Below are 14,609 nucleotides of genomic sequence, written 5' to 3'. Positions count from 1 at the left end.
ATTCCAATAATCTTTCTCCTACTGGAAGTATATTTAATTAATTTGTGTTACTCTTTTTTGTAAGTAGTTAATTGTCATGCTTTTCATTGCACCTTTAATAAGAGTTAATGAAAGCCTTAACACGATGGGCAAATAAAACTTTTTGTCCAGTTACAGCTTTCGTACCTTCCTTTCTCTTAAAATTTAAATAAAGTGGGTTTTGTCATTTTTTATTAAGCTTTTCCCCAGATGTTAAACTACCCAACAACTGGCAGAGTAATGACAGCGTGCATGGGAAGGGTATCAAAGCTTTCCTGGGTCACTAGGCAGTGCAACCTGCTGTCATCACAGCCCACAGTTCTGCCGAGACACATGGCAGCGGCTTTCACTGTTCACAGATGAACAGTACAGATGTAAAGACTTGTATTAAATTCTGTATTCCCACTACTCTAAATGTTTTATTTTGTATTCCCACCTTACAACTCTGCAGCTGATACTCAATGCTCACCCAAACTGTTTATCATTCATGAGTTATGCACTCCTGCAGCTTCACGTTTTAATCAAGATATCATCCAGCTACAACTAGTAATTTGTCTTTTCTTGTAGCCTAGTGGTTCCTTAGTCTTTTAAAGGATTTTTCTTACCTATTCTTCAATATTCCATTTCCATCTTTCACTGGTATTGAGAGGTTGTTTTTTTTTCCCCCCCTCGATGCCCATAAACCTACACCTCTGTAGTTTTCTGACAAGATTTCCCTGACTTTCTTTTACCTATCTGTCAGGAAAAAGATGCTAGATACAAAAGCTATGGGTGAACTATGGAAGAGAGTGTTGTGAAATAAAGGGTGAGGATAAATTGTTGGTCCTGGGGTTGTACGATGACTCGAGATTAAAGTGGTCTACCAGGAATATTAAGACTCCTTTCTCCAACAGAAAACCACTATATAACATGTGCTCAGGTCAAAACCGTTTGCAAAGTATCATTTCTGCCCACATTTAAAAAAACAAAACACACAAAAACGTTTCCCAAAGTCGATATTATGCCATCATATGTATGGCACAGAATACCACGCACAGCACACACAAAACAGGGAAGATAAGGAGACTTTCAAGAACTTTGGTCCCTGCAAGAAATGGTGGCTTTTCAGAACAGTCACAGCAGTCCTTTGGGGAGCAGAGATGCGGTGAACTGCCAAAGGATCAAGGCAAAAGCACGTCACCAAAAAACAGGGATAAGTGCATAATGTCTTAGGAAGGGCAAAAGAACAGGCATCTAAAGTCCTGCTTATGGCAAAATGCTGTTTTTCAAGGAATTAAAAAAAAAAGAGAAACCCCAAAACACAGCTCAGAAGCCCCCCTCTGCCCCACACCAGTAGTAAGTAACATCCTCAGGAATAGCCAGTTATTTATGATGAAAGGAAACAATACATATGGCTTAATAATGGAGCCATTATTGTGATATTTTCCAGTTCTTACAGGAAAAAACCTTAAAGATATCAACCAATTCTGGAATTTCTTCCATGCAATTTTAACCAGATGTCAAATAGCTGTAACTTTTGGAATATTATTTTAAAAGTCAGAAATCATGCCAGAAGTTGCTTTAAAAACAGTGAGAATAGGCCAGTTAAATTCCTGACCAACACATAAGAACACCACTGATTTGTAAAGACAATTTAACACTAAAAGTGTTTCTAAATCTCTTGTATCAGGACTTGAGAACAATTACAGGATTATAGTTCAATATATTTTTATTAGACCATGGTTGTTTTCTTGCGTACTGCATTCTGACAAACTTCTGAGGCGGACTTACTTAGCACTGTAACAAGCTTTAAAAGGAGAAGTAAAGAATTTGTTGAACTGGTAACAAGGTATCTTTATTAGTGCTGTCACTGCCAATTAATAGCTGGAAAATTAAAAAACCCCAGTATTTTTCTTTGATCTCTAAACAGAGGTACAAAATTTCTTAACAAGTAGACATTCCAGTACAAGACAAGCATTCTGAAAGTCAATGACAGCTTTTTTTTTTTGAAGAGCAAAAGTTTTGCTCAGGTGAAATACCTTACACAGATTCATCCTCAAGTTAATGAGCAGGAGCTTCCAAGGAGCTCTTGTCTATTATGGAAGGGCACCATGTCCAGCATTTCTGTGCAAGACCAGCCTTTACACACAGCTGCTTCAGAAAAGGTTTAAATATAACACTTAGATTATTTTAAGACTTAAGCTGTTGAGGGTCCAAGAGGAAAGCAGTACCCTTTTCATTTAGTGGAGCAACCATACCCTTCAAGCTGCTTATATCTGAAACAGCAAGATGTAACTAACCGGTCCCAAATTAAAACAGCGTTTACAGAAGGAACAGTTCCTCACAAGCCAAACCCCTGTACTGGCTACTTCGAAAAACCCGAAGAAATCCCAGTGTCACTAACAGGAAACCCATGATCTCCACAGCACACAGGTTCACGTTCTGGCAAAGGTGAGATTCTTCCCAGAAGTTCCAACTTGTCACTAGCACCAGTCCATTATGAAGATTTCTAGTCTTACATAGGGTTATGTATTTTAGTGCCCACTACACATTTAAAAAAATATATGCTGTTAATTACATCCAAAAGTGGTCATGGATCATACGTAGAACATCTGGCCCAAGGGAATTTGGGCATATCTGTACATTATTTAACAAACTGTTTCATATTTTGCTTGCCCTAAAACAGAACTTTTTGAACATGCAAAACAAATTAAACACTGAAATCACAAAACTCGTCGGTCTCAGGCAGCATTATTAAAAAAAAAAAAGAACAACCTGCATTTGGAAAGCTACTTTCAACCAAAAAGGTAATCCAAGAATAGCAAGTTTCACAGGCAATCAGTATGATTTAGTAATTACATGGTTTTACACTAACAACAGAACTACAACAGAATTTTAAATTACTTTTTTTTTTTAAACTTAAGCTTGCTGCCATCCTCAATACTAATTCTTTCATTCAATATCGGTTTTAGCCTCCAATCATCCTCCTTGAATCCAACTACACTTTTCAGCTTCAGAAAACTACATATTTCAATAACTTGTATATTTTTCTGATCTTTTCTGAAATGGCCAGATTGGTCATATAAACGCTGCTCTTCTAGTTACTTAAAGAGAGCACTGTACAGATTTGAAAGATTACTCACTGGCGAAAGTGAATACACAGAAAAGATAATTACTATATTAATGACCTAGTTTGAAAAAATCCTGGGATCCTGGAGCTAGCAGTCTACCTATAGCAACTTGTCATAGCCATGTTCATATTTTTATTGAAGTAATACACATGAGAAACAGCTGTTGACTATAAAGTGTATTCTAGAATTGCAATGCAAAAAGTGACTTTTTGGTTAAGCTGCCTGACTCTCAGACTCCCTAATTTCAACTACTGAATGAACCGTCTGTAAGAACATTTAGCAAAAATATCTGCATTTAATATGTCTGACAGGCACTTTATGTTGGTGTTTTCAGATTTCCTCTACAGAAGCTATTTTTCACAAAACAGAGGAAAAAAAGATTACAGAAACAGCAAGTTTTCACTATCACAAAAATTTACAGGAAATTCACAGTAGTTTTATGTACTATTTGCATCGAGGCTATTTCAAGGCATCAGTGGCCCATCAAATAGGTTTAGATGTGCAGTTTGGTAAGAGATGTTTAAAAAAATGGTAACTAGTAAATATTTACTGGGTAAAAAATTTTACTGGGGCCAAAAAATCTAGCAATGGAATTTAACTCTTACCACATACTGCTGAATCAAATTCAGGCAACTATTAGCAAATACCTTGTATATTTCCTTGGAATTATTAATTAATTCCAGTTTCAAGGCAAAAAAAACTAATGGGGAGGAAGCCCACAAACCAAAATAAAGGCAATGAGTCACAAAAACCGTAAGTAGTTCTCATATCCCAGCAGGAAAACGAAACCCTAGTACCAGTTCTGCAAAAGCACGTGCTGAATGATTGCTTATATTAATTGCCCTATGAAGAAAATGAAATTCTTCATATGCAGGAGCATCACACACAATCTGAAGCCCTCACTCCAGGAAAAGTCACGTTAATAAGGTACAGCTGGGAAAATCCAGGGCAAAAGCATTATCATCACTATTTCCCCTTATTACTCCTAGTTACTCAGAACAGAGAGCTTTCCCTCTCTAACTGGAGAGCGCTCTGCCAGGGTGATGTGTATTATCATTAATATAAGTTTCTCTTATACCTGGTACCCGCTCAAATAATTACCTGGGTTTAAGACACATTGATGTTTCAAAAATGAACAGCTTTCCAGCTCTACACAAACTCATGGGGCTCAGCAATTGCCTGGGAAGTAAGGTGCTCATAGCAGCATATTTATTGCAACACAGAAAACTGACTTTTAGTCACACTGGTGATAGTCACTAAGAAAAAACAATTACTGTTTGGGAAACTCATAAAAGCTACTTAAATACATTTTCATAAGAATTCTGGGAACTTCAGAACAATAGTACAAGTTACAAAGCGTATTTAGGGGGAAAAAAATAAAAAAAGGAAGAACAACAACAACTGGGTCCAAGCACTAGTTTCTGGAGCAGTTTTCAAGTCTGCTCCTCCCATAGCTATTACTCTAAATGGAATGCCAAACAAGTGGCATGAAAACAAAAACATTGTCAGCATAATTTCTCTGTAGTAGACAGTAAGAAAAAATATTTACTGCATCCAGGACAAAAAAAAACCCCAAAACATCCCAAACCCAAGAGGACCACACACTGGCACCATAAGTCACCTCACTTAATACAGTAAATACAGCTATTTCAGTCAACGCAGTAGAAATCAAATAAACAGCAGAGAGTTTTGTTTCACACACACATACTTCACACCCTCTTTTCTAAACAGTACTGCCAGCCTGAGCAGTTTGAACACAGAGAATTTAGGGGGGGGTAAAAAAAAAAGAACTTTCTCTTCAAAGTTGAGCAAAACTTCACATCATTTCTACATACTGCAGAGAAAGTTTTTTTTCCAATTAAAACATTTATTGTCTACTCCTTCCAAAACATGCTGTGCTTAGGAATTTTCAGAGAAATGTCAAGGTGTGTCCATTTTCCCTGCTGAAATATCCCTATTTATACCTTCCAAACGCTAACAAGTAGGAATAGAATCTCTTCATAGCTGCAGAAAGCCTTTAAACCCTACTTTTTAAATGAAGCACAAATGACAGACCTGCACACTCTCTGTTGCTCTCTTTGCGTCAGAGCGAAACTTGACAAGCCTGACAGACTCCATTTGGGTGGGTTTTTTTTCTTCCTTGTGTTTTATCACTGTCATTACCTCTTCTCCCTAGCGATTAGAATTCAAGAACAGGAGGAAGCCACCGTGTCTTCCCTATTATGCTCTCCAGAAAAAAAAAAAAATAAATAAAAAGAAAGCGCCCACGGCCCTGGAAGGCCAGGCGCCAGCTTAGTCATTGCAACACACGCCCCGTCCCCCGAGCCCGGGCAGCGACCGGCGATGCTGCGGCTCGGCCGCCCCGGCCCCGGCCCCCTCGGCGCGGCGCGGAGCACATGGCGGGGGGGGGGGGGAAGGGGCGTCGGTGCCCGCCGTCCGGCGGATGGAGCCGCGGCGCCCCGGGAGCCCCCGCACGGCAGCGCTGCCCCGCCGCGCCCGGCCTGCCCTCACCTTCCGCCACGTCCTCGTCGATAGCCCCCTTCACCTGGGAGAAGCACCACTGGAAGTCGTTGCTGCCGCCGCCGCCTCCTGCCACCCCTAAGGAGGGAAGAGAAGGCGGTGAGAGGGGTAGGGGGCGCCTGCCCGGCCCGGGGGCTCCCGGCAGCGCCCACGCCGGCCCCCGCCGCCCCCGCGCCCGGCCCAGCCCCTTCCCCGGCGGGGCCCGCTCCACCGCCGCACGGCCCGGCCCAGGCCCGGCCAGACCAGGCCACACTGCCTCGGCCCGCCGCCCCGCACCCCGGATCCCCGCGGTGCGGCCCGGCCCGGCCCGGCCCTGCCCGCCGCACCGGCTCCCCCGGCGCCCTCCGCCCGGCGGGAGGAGCGGAGCGGAGCCGGAGCCGCCGCGGAGCCGGGCCGCGGCCCGCGAGGCCTCACCTGCCATATCGCACGGTGCCGGTGGGGCGGGGGGGCCGTGGGGGGAGGCGCCGGCCGGGAGCGGGTCGCAGCCGCCGCCGCCGCACCGAGCTGCCGCCGCGGGAGGCTTCGGGGTTTCAAAATGGCGCCCATTGCCGGTCGGCCTGATCCGGTGACGTCATCGCCCCGGCTCCCCTCCGGTAGGCGGCGAGCGCGGGCGGCGGGGCCGGGCAGCGGCGGGGCCGGGGAGTAGCGGGCGGTGGGGCCGGGCTGAGGAGAGGCGGGCGGCGGGGCCGGGCCGGGGGCCCCGGGGCAGCCCCCCCTCGGGCGGGCAGGGCAAAGCAGACGGCCGGGGGCCTGTTCCCCCGCCCGGGGCGGTGGGGCTGTGGCGGTATCAGCGGCCGCAGCTGGTGCCCCGTAAATGGGGTGTAACCGCGGGCACCTGGCGCCTCGGAGCCCCTGGGCCCGGCTGGCGGGGGCGCCGCCGATCCTCGCTGTAGTTCGGGCCTCGTACGCCGATTGGGCTTTTCGTAAATCAGAGTGGATGCTGAAAGCTGTGAGGATGCAAGTTTTGCCCCTAAATCTCAAAGAGCGGAAAAAAAAGAAAACTTATTTAGCGTTTTCCCGAAACTCCTGTGTTTTTGACCTATGAGCCCCTCAGAAGGTGCTACAACGCAAACTTTAAAACCCTTACTGCTTCTAGGGAAGTGCTGAGCGCTTAGAAGATAACAGGTCTTTGTTGTCGTGTCTTAAATGTTAGGGAGGTTTCCTAAATCGTGCTGCTTGTGGGAAATACAAGCAAAGTGGTTACTGAACAGAGAACGTTAGTTGTGATCTTGAATGCAGATGAGAAAAGAAGTATAACCTCTTCCTTAAGGAGTAAGAGCCTTGTCAGTGATGACTACCGCTAAGCGAAGCGCTCTGCAGCGAGCCTTGCCCTCCTGTGGAGCCTGCGGGTGCCTCGGGGTCGGGCTGGGCCTGGCACTTGCCTCAGCTCCCTCAGGTGCCTCTCGGGGGTCATTTACGCTCGAGGCCTGCAGCCTCTTCCTATACCTCAGCTGTAGAAATGCATTTGACTTAAGTTTTCTTTAAGTTCTTGGTATGATGTCAGTGCCCATTTACGAGTTGATGACTTGATTTGTATTGTTTATTCCTTATGCAGTGTATTATGTATTTACAAATATGAATGAAATAATTTTCAGCTCACTCTTCTGAGTGTGTCTCCTGGGTAGGTATTAGTTGCAGTCTATTATTTGGTCTCTGTGCTTAGCGAAACTCCTACTTGTCTGTTGAAGGTTGCCCATTTTATTTTTTGACTGACTTGCGCGTTTAGCCCGTGGTGATTAGCCAGCTATATCCATATATAAAATTAATGTTATATGTATGTCATAATTTTATGGATACCTGAAACTTCTGTATTGGAAAATGAAGATTATTTTGCTAATGGACATTCAAACAGTATTAATTGTATTTTGAAAGGAACTCAGTCTTGAAGGTTTCATTTTTTAAGTTTTTAATTGCTTTGTGTTAGTAACAGATAGATACATATTTAAATAAAAAAAAAAAATTATGCATGCTATGAGCAGAATAGGTATAGCTCCACCGCGGACTCGACCTTGTGCCTTGAAGTCTTATTTCACCTTGAAGTAAACACTGGCTTCGTTCCGTTACTGAACCGAGAGGGGAGGTTTTATGTCACACTGTTGGCCCGAGTCTGCTTTAATCGTGATGACAGCTACTAGTCATGAATCAGGTCTATGACCTGAGCTTCTAGGAATTTTTTAACAAGAAACATAAATTTCAAAGTTAAATAAAAAAAACCAGCAGGTACTCGGTGTTCGTACTAGCTTTTTTGCATGTGTCATGTTGACGTTGCCATTATGGTGAGCTGTACATGTAATGGTAAAGTTTTAAAAATAAATACAGCTGTTGGCTATCTCTTGTGTCTGTGCTTTGGATATCGTGAGCCACCTAGGGAGTGACTGTGGGGAAGGTGGAGGACAGCCCTGCTCAGTGGTTTACAGCCAAAGTCGGTCAATGCAAGTTGCAGCAAGGAGAATTCAGCTTAGATGTAAGGAAAGGGCCCTTCGCAGGAGGGTGGGCTGGCGCCGGAGCCAGCGGCCCCAGCGTGGGCAAAGCCCCATCCTTGGGGAGGGTCTTGATCCGACTGGCCGAGGTCGTGAGCAGCCTCATCCACCTTTTAAAAGCACCCCTGCTTTAAGCAGGGCTTAGGGCCAGGTGACCTCCGGAGGTCCCTCCCAACCCAAATGGTTGAAGTTTACGATATACGGTCTTAATTCTTACATCAGTATTTTTGTATGTATGGGGCAGGGGTAGTGTTCCCCCTGCTTTTTTTTGTGCAGAGGTGTGATTTTGGAGTGAACTAGATGCTTTTATATGCAATAAACTCATGTAAATTAATGAGTATGTATAATCTGAGAGAGAATTCAAATGTTGACTTAGGTCAGTTGTTCTGAGGATATTCTAATTTGAAAACTGAAGATAAAATAACTATTAATTAGTCTCTGGAAATGGGTGCATGTATTTGTTCATTTTCTAATGGATGTGATTTTATGAGCAGGGTCCTTTTTTGAAGTGTTGTATGAGTGGCTTTTTTTTAAAAAAGTTAAAATTTTTATGCAGAATGCATCTCATTGATTATGTTTGATAAGTTAAGTAAAATGAAGGAACTAGTTAGTTTTTACAAGCTTTCTAAAGCTTGGAACACAGATTCCAAGGAATGTGTTAACAGAAGATTGAGCCCACCATGACCTGTTGGGGGGTTTGCAGTTTCTCAGCCTGTTTACAGTTGCCTGACACTTGTGTGGGACTTTCTTAAAATACTTCTCCGCTCACTTGCCTCTACCTGGGCGTTTGTGTTGGTCACCGGTATCGGGTTGCTGGGAAAGCTTTCCGTGCTCAGCTACCCACGTGCTGGGGCACCCGGGGGGAGAGGGAGGCTGCACAAGCAGTGGGATGGGGGTGGGTGTAATGCTTTTGTATAATTCTCAGAATTAAAGCACGCAGCGTTTGCGGTGGCTGTTTCCAGTTTAATCGTTTGGTGTCATGTATTTAGGAGTTGTGCCTAGGAGAAAGTGACGCTTTGCTCTTGCCACACTTAGCAAGAAAAGCTTCTGACAGCGATGTTTCCAAATGTTCTCTCAAAATAGTAACTTGCCCAGCCAGCTGCTTCGTGCCCCCTGACATATGCTGTGTGAAATGTTGTTGCCAACGCATCAGCAGTTGTTTCTCATCATATTTCCCATTATCTGTTTATGATTAAACAAAGCCCTGAACTCTGCTGGTGGTTTGGTAGCGGCCTCTTACTGCTATTGCTTTGAAAACAAAGCACTCTGGAAGTGTATTTGTATTTTCAAAAAAATGTAGTGCAAGCCATAGGAATAGCATTTATCATAGAGTGAAATACAACTGGTTGGCATACAGAATCAGATCTCACTAATAGATACGTATCACATGCTTATTGACATAAAACCATCTGATTATTCTTAGGTGAGAAGAGCAACAGATTTTTTCCCATGGAATTTTTGTCAGTCTTCCAAACTTCAGAGAAAATCTGGTTGAGAAGTTGGTATGGTAAGTTTTTAGCCCTCTCTTACCCCCTGTATTTTTTACCGCTGTTTATCAATATGGTATATAAACATATTCTGGACTTCAGTCCTCAACTGTAGACTGGTCTTTGTTTAACTACAGCAGTTTGCTGCCCTTGTTGTCTTCGCCCCTTACCCCCTCCTACGTGGATGCCTGCTCTCGGCCCTGTCCCAAAGCTGGGAGCTACAGACCCCGCTCTCGCAGAAATATTGTCATTTAGATTCTCTTTTTCTGCACCAAAGAGTCCCTGTATCCAAGCTCCTCAGTAAATTAAGCCCCTTTGTTCACATCCAGCCTAATGTCCTAAAACTCGCAATTCAGCTCTTCTCCTGGCTTCCTGCTCTCCCAAAAGGCCAGTCCTCCAGGCAGCACCGTCACCTTCCTCGCTGCCACCAGACTGTGTGTCCCGTGCAGAAATCCCTGTGACGCATTGCAGCCGCCTCTGCCAGCCTGGCCCCAGCTGATTCACGGCACTGGCGAGGGGAGCTCTTCCAGGAAGAAGCAGCACAACCTTTTTTCCTAGCACTAGTTTGGCTGCTGCCACGCATTTCATTTGTGCGTTATGGATAGCTTCTGCATGAAGGAAAGGAAGGGATGATGGCATTTGCTTTGCTCTGTTTACAGCTGCAAAGACAAAGTGTGCCCTAGTTAGTCACAATTTCTTGTCCTGCTTACGCTCCAGTAGTATTGTCAGGCTTTTCGAATGGTTGTTTAGAGAGGAAAGAATGTGAGGAGAAGGGAAGAGATGCAGAGACCTTTGCTGCAGCTGACAGTCACGATGAGTATACCTTGGGAACATCAGCTTTAGACATCTGAAAGCAGTGATTTTTTTCCCCAAAATAGAAACAAAAGAAACTCTTTGATAGCTGAATCACCTCCTCACTGAAGAAAATGTCTGCTCTATTGTGTTTTTCATGCTTTGATCCAGTAATTGCTCTCTGGCATTATAAGGAAAGATCTTGAGCTAAACAAAAACTTCAGGCAGTTTCTCAGCACTCTGAACACTTCGATATAAAACACTTTTTTACTGACGTCAAAAATGTTGCTACTTGTAGAGGATCTTGGGAACAGTTGCTTCATGTGCGTGGTTGAGGAGCCACAAGAGTTTTCTCCTAAATTGCATTGGTGTGTGTTCGAATATGGTTTGGCATTTTACTCGGACCAAGCCAGGGATTACATCTCATTTTGTGCAGTAACTCGCTGTTTCATAAAACAGCAGTTGGCAGTAGCTAAGATTAAGTTTGGAGATTATCTATTAGTTTGGCCTCTATGGCCTAGTCTGCGTAGATTGGGAGAATTCTGAGTGACTATACCTTTGCCTTTCCTGCCCTTTTCTCCTCTCGGGTACGCTTTAGCGTACTGCAGTCAGCTTTGCCATCCTGGCAGACAGGCAGTAATTTTGATCAGTGCTATAGCCTCGTATTTTGGCTTGTAATTTCAGTCCATGTGTACTCATGGTTGGGAGTTGGCTTCTTTATTTAATTTTATTCTGTGTTTGCTGTAGCACTACACCACCACCAGCATGCCCTAGTCTCTTTCTGGCATGTTTCTCCTCCTGCGTTGAAGCCTTCTGCTGTTTGTCTCCGATTATGCCTAGGCAGCTGAAACTGTCATCTGAAAGCTGAACGACCCATTTTCTCCAGGTACCACTGTCAGCAGGTGTCAAAGCTCCGCCTGTTGCCCTGATCACTCCATACAGGTTACTGGGCCCTTCAGAGAATGCTGTTGTAGAAGCTGTATTTTTCAGCTTTTTTCTTCCAAAATGAAGTCCTTCTTCCCGGTCCTCTCTCCTGCCTCCTGCCTGTAGTACCTTTACAGAAGTGATGTGCTTGATGGTAATGGGTTGTAGTTGCTTTCGATTCTCCTTGAAGGTGGGTTACTTCCTCAGCGGTGGATCACTGGACATTTAGCAAAATATTCTTACAACAATTCCGTGTGGTTTTGCATCTGTTTGCTCTCTTTCTTCTGGTTGATTTGGCTCATATGAATAATTTTAAAGCATAGAGAACATGAAGTATAGCTGTGGATATGCTCTGTTTGAATGTAATGAGGTTGTAATCGCTTTGATCAGAGCTGCCCTTGATTTTTAGTTCTGAGTTCAGATAGTATGTTCTGTGAAGATGTCAATCTGCTTCTGCATTTCAGTTTTCTTCTGTCAAGTAGAAAAAGTGCCAGCAAACCCTAGATCATAGAATCATAGCAAGTCCTGAGCTGGAAGGGACCCGGAGGGATCATGGAGCCCTGCTCCCGTCCCTGCACAGGACACCCCAAATTCACACCATGTCTCTGAGGGCCTTGTCCAAGTGCTTCTGGAATATCGCCAGCCTTGGTGTCGTGGTGCCTCCCTGGGGAGCCTGTGCCAGGGCTCCCCCACCCTCTGGGGCAAGAGCCTTTCCCTAATGCCCAGCCTGACCCTCCCTGGCACATCTCCCTGCCGTTCCCTTGGGTCCTGGCGTTGGTCACCAGAGAGCAGAGACCAGCCCTGCCCCTCCTCCTCCCCTCGGGAGGGAGCTGCAGAGCGCCATGAGGCTGCCCTCGGCCTCCTCTGGTCCAGCTGAACAACCCAAGGGACTTGAGCTGCTCCTCGTACGGCTTCCCCTCTAACCCTTCCCCAACTCCGTGGCCTCCTCTGGACACTCTCCAGTAGCTTTATACCCTCAATGTCCTGCAGCGCCCAACACTGCACATGTTGTTTCCTATGTGTGCTTTCCCCACCATCAGGTAAGTCCTTAAAAGACCTCCCTTCCCGTGCAGTTTTCCTTGTTACTCAGCACTACTGAGGGTTGTGTGACTTATTTGCATGAAAGTTAGGAATTCTGTCTTGTTTCAGATTAGATTCATCTCAGTATGCTTTAAGGTGGTTATTTCCTTTGACACAAGTGGTTCTTTGCTTTGTCCTGCCCAGAGCCAGTCCCTGCCATTTTGCTTCAGGGCTCGTTCATCGCGGTTCCAGACGCTTGGCATTGCAGAGGTGCTATCCACTTCTCAGCTGAAACAGCTATCAAAAGGAACTGGGTGTGTCATTATAGTCTCTCAGTTTAAGATGGAAGCCAAATATTTGCGATCTTGTTAATGTAATGAAAATCAAGCGAATCTCTGTTTTGTTGCTTGCAGTGGTTTCTACTAGGGGTTAGAAGCTAGCTTCCCTGGACACATGGTGGTCTCTTACCTAAATAGACGTGGATTGGGAGGTAGTTGGCATCACTTCTCTGTGAGGTGCTGTCCATCTGGAGAAGACCCTTTATGCTTTTTAAAGACCTATGCAGCTGATGAACCATGAACATCTTGTGAAAATATTAATTTTCAAGTTACCTTTGAAGGGAACTTGTATTATTTGGTTTGAATGGAATTGCTCATCCCTCTGCTTCTGTCGGATTGAAGTAGAAATTATCTTGATTTCACAAGTTGGAGAAGATGGATGTCAGACACAGAAGTGAATTAGTCATATCTGTGATAGCAAGATTTCTGTTCTGTGACACTTTGCTAAATGTCGAAGTCTCATTCCCACCCAGCCGCAGCTGCTCCATTCTGTGCAGCTTCAATTAAAACTTCAGAATAATTCCAAACATTTTTGGGTTTGTCCAGCCTCACCCAGATTTTAATTGCAACTTGTGCATTTTCCACTGGGGAAGAAAAGTTATAAACCTGTCACAACCAAGTTATGAGTCACTTCTTTAGCTAGGTGTGGCTGCAGATACTCCACTCCTTCGACTTTTAAGAAGTCAGTCGTTACCCACATTTTAACAGTATGGCAAATTAAGCATGGTATAGGACTTACTCAGCTCTAAAGTATTTCTTCCTGCATAAAACTAACCTGGCTGCTTGAGGAGGGGAGGGAAAGAAAAAGAAACACTTGTCTTTGAAATGAAAATATTTGAATTCTACTGTAAACACTCAAGTTAGGGAAACACCTATTTATCTGAATGCTGGAACAGGCTGCAAAGAGAAGCACTTAAGACCTGTGTGTGGTGATATATGTAACTGTAGGAAATGGCATTTTTTTTCTTGATGCAGCTTTTCTATTTTGAGATAAAGAAGGCTTGAATGAAGACTATTTTTACCTTCTCGTACCATGCCGATTGCAGCGTATGATTTCAGGAAGGGCAAAAGACCAAAAGGCCATATGGACCAAATTCATGACTTGTTAATCTTGTTTATTTTTAAGCCCTTCTGCGTTCATTGTTAGCTACGGCAGGACATACATGTTCTAGCAGCAATGCTGTAATAAACCCTTGGGGTGGTCTGCCTGTGAGGCTTTTGTTTAGGAAAGGTGTTAAGTAAAATTCTTAAACAATGTGGGTTTTTTTGTTTTTTATTTTTTTTAAAAGTGAGATGGGACTAAATGAAATGTTGAAACCTTTTCACAGCCACACAAGCATACTGCCTGCTATTTGCCCAACAGGGGGATGATAAGTTTTATTGGCTTCCAGACCTATCATCCTCTTAAATTGTTTGACTTTCCAGTAAGAATTAAAAGTATATTGAAAGTAATGTAAGAGTGTTTAAGCTATAGTGAAAAAATGGAGAAAATCCTGTGCTGAAATAAGTAGCACTAACATATGTTAGAGCTAAGTCTGGCTGGAAGACTCAAAAAAAGTACTTGAGATGTCGGTGGATATTGGGAACAGAATATGTGTTTTACTACAGGCTCAAAATGGTGCAATTTTAAAGGTCTGTAAAATTCTTCTATCTTAAATCTGTCTGTCCTGTGCGCCCTTTAGCGTTAGCGATGTGTGAAGCGGAGTAAATTCCAAACCAGTGAAAGCTGCCATGTGTATTATGGGTGGTTTTATTGCACCACTGTGCCACTTGAGGAATGTCAGCAGAGACACGGATGTTTCCGCTGGACATGCGGGCTGTGCGCAACAATGCACAGCTCAGTGTAATGCCAGGAGCTGTCGCATTAAGGGCGCTTTTGTGCTCCAGCCTGTGGAAAACAGCGGGCAAGCCTAATGCCCC

At 44.2% G+C, this 14,609-nt stretch overlaps 1 protein-coding gene across 2 annotated transcripts in view; it reads right to left on the bottom strand.

Annotated features, from left to right (window-relative positions):
• PPP2R2D (protein phosphatase 2 regulatory subunit Bdelta) overlaps window positions 1-6,279 on the bottom strand; it is a 29,774-nt gene extending 23,495 nt beyond the window's left edge. Inside the window, exons 1-2 of one of the 2 annotated variants that reach the window (XM_075107864.1) lie at window positions 6,063-6,279; window positions 5,640-5,726 (exon numbers count right to left, since the gene is read on the bottom strand). In XM_075107864.1, coding sequence (XP_074963965.1) covers window positions 5,640-5,726; window positions 6,063-6,069 — 94 coding nt within the window. In that variant the 5' untranslated portion in view covers window positions 6,070-6,279. Of the gene's footprint in view, window positions 1-5,183; window positions 5,276-5,639; window positions 5,727-6,062 lie in introns of those variants that run through there. The other variant, XM_075107865.1, reaches the window with a different exon arrangement.
• Between the last annotated feature and the right edge of the window lie 8,330 nt (window positions 6,280-14,609).

Source organism: Phalacrocorax aristotelis, chromosome 12 (genome assembly GCF_949628215.1).
Source record: "Phalacrocorax aristotelis chromosome 12, bGulAri2.1, whole genome shotgun sequence".
NCBI classification, from domain to species: Eukaryota; Metazoa; Chordata; class Aves; order Suliformes; family Phalacrocoracidae; genus Phalacrocorax; species Phalacrocorax aristotelis.
This window is presented reverse-complemented; position numbering and strand designations above follow the sequence as displayed.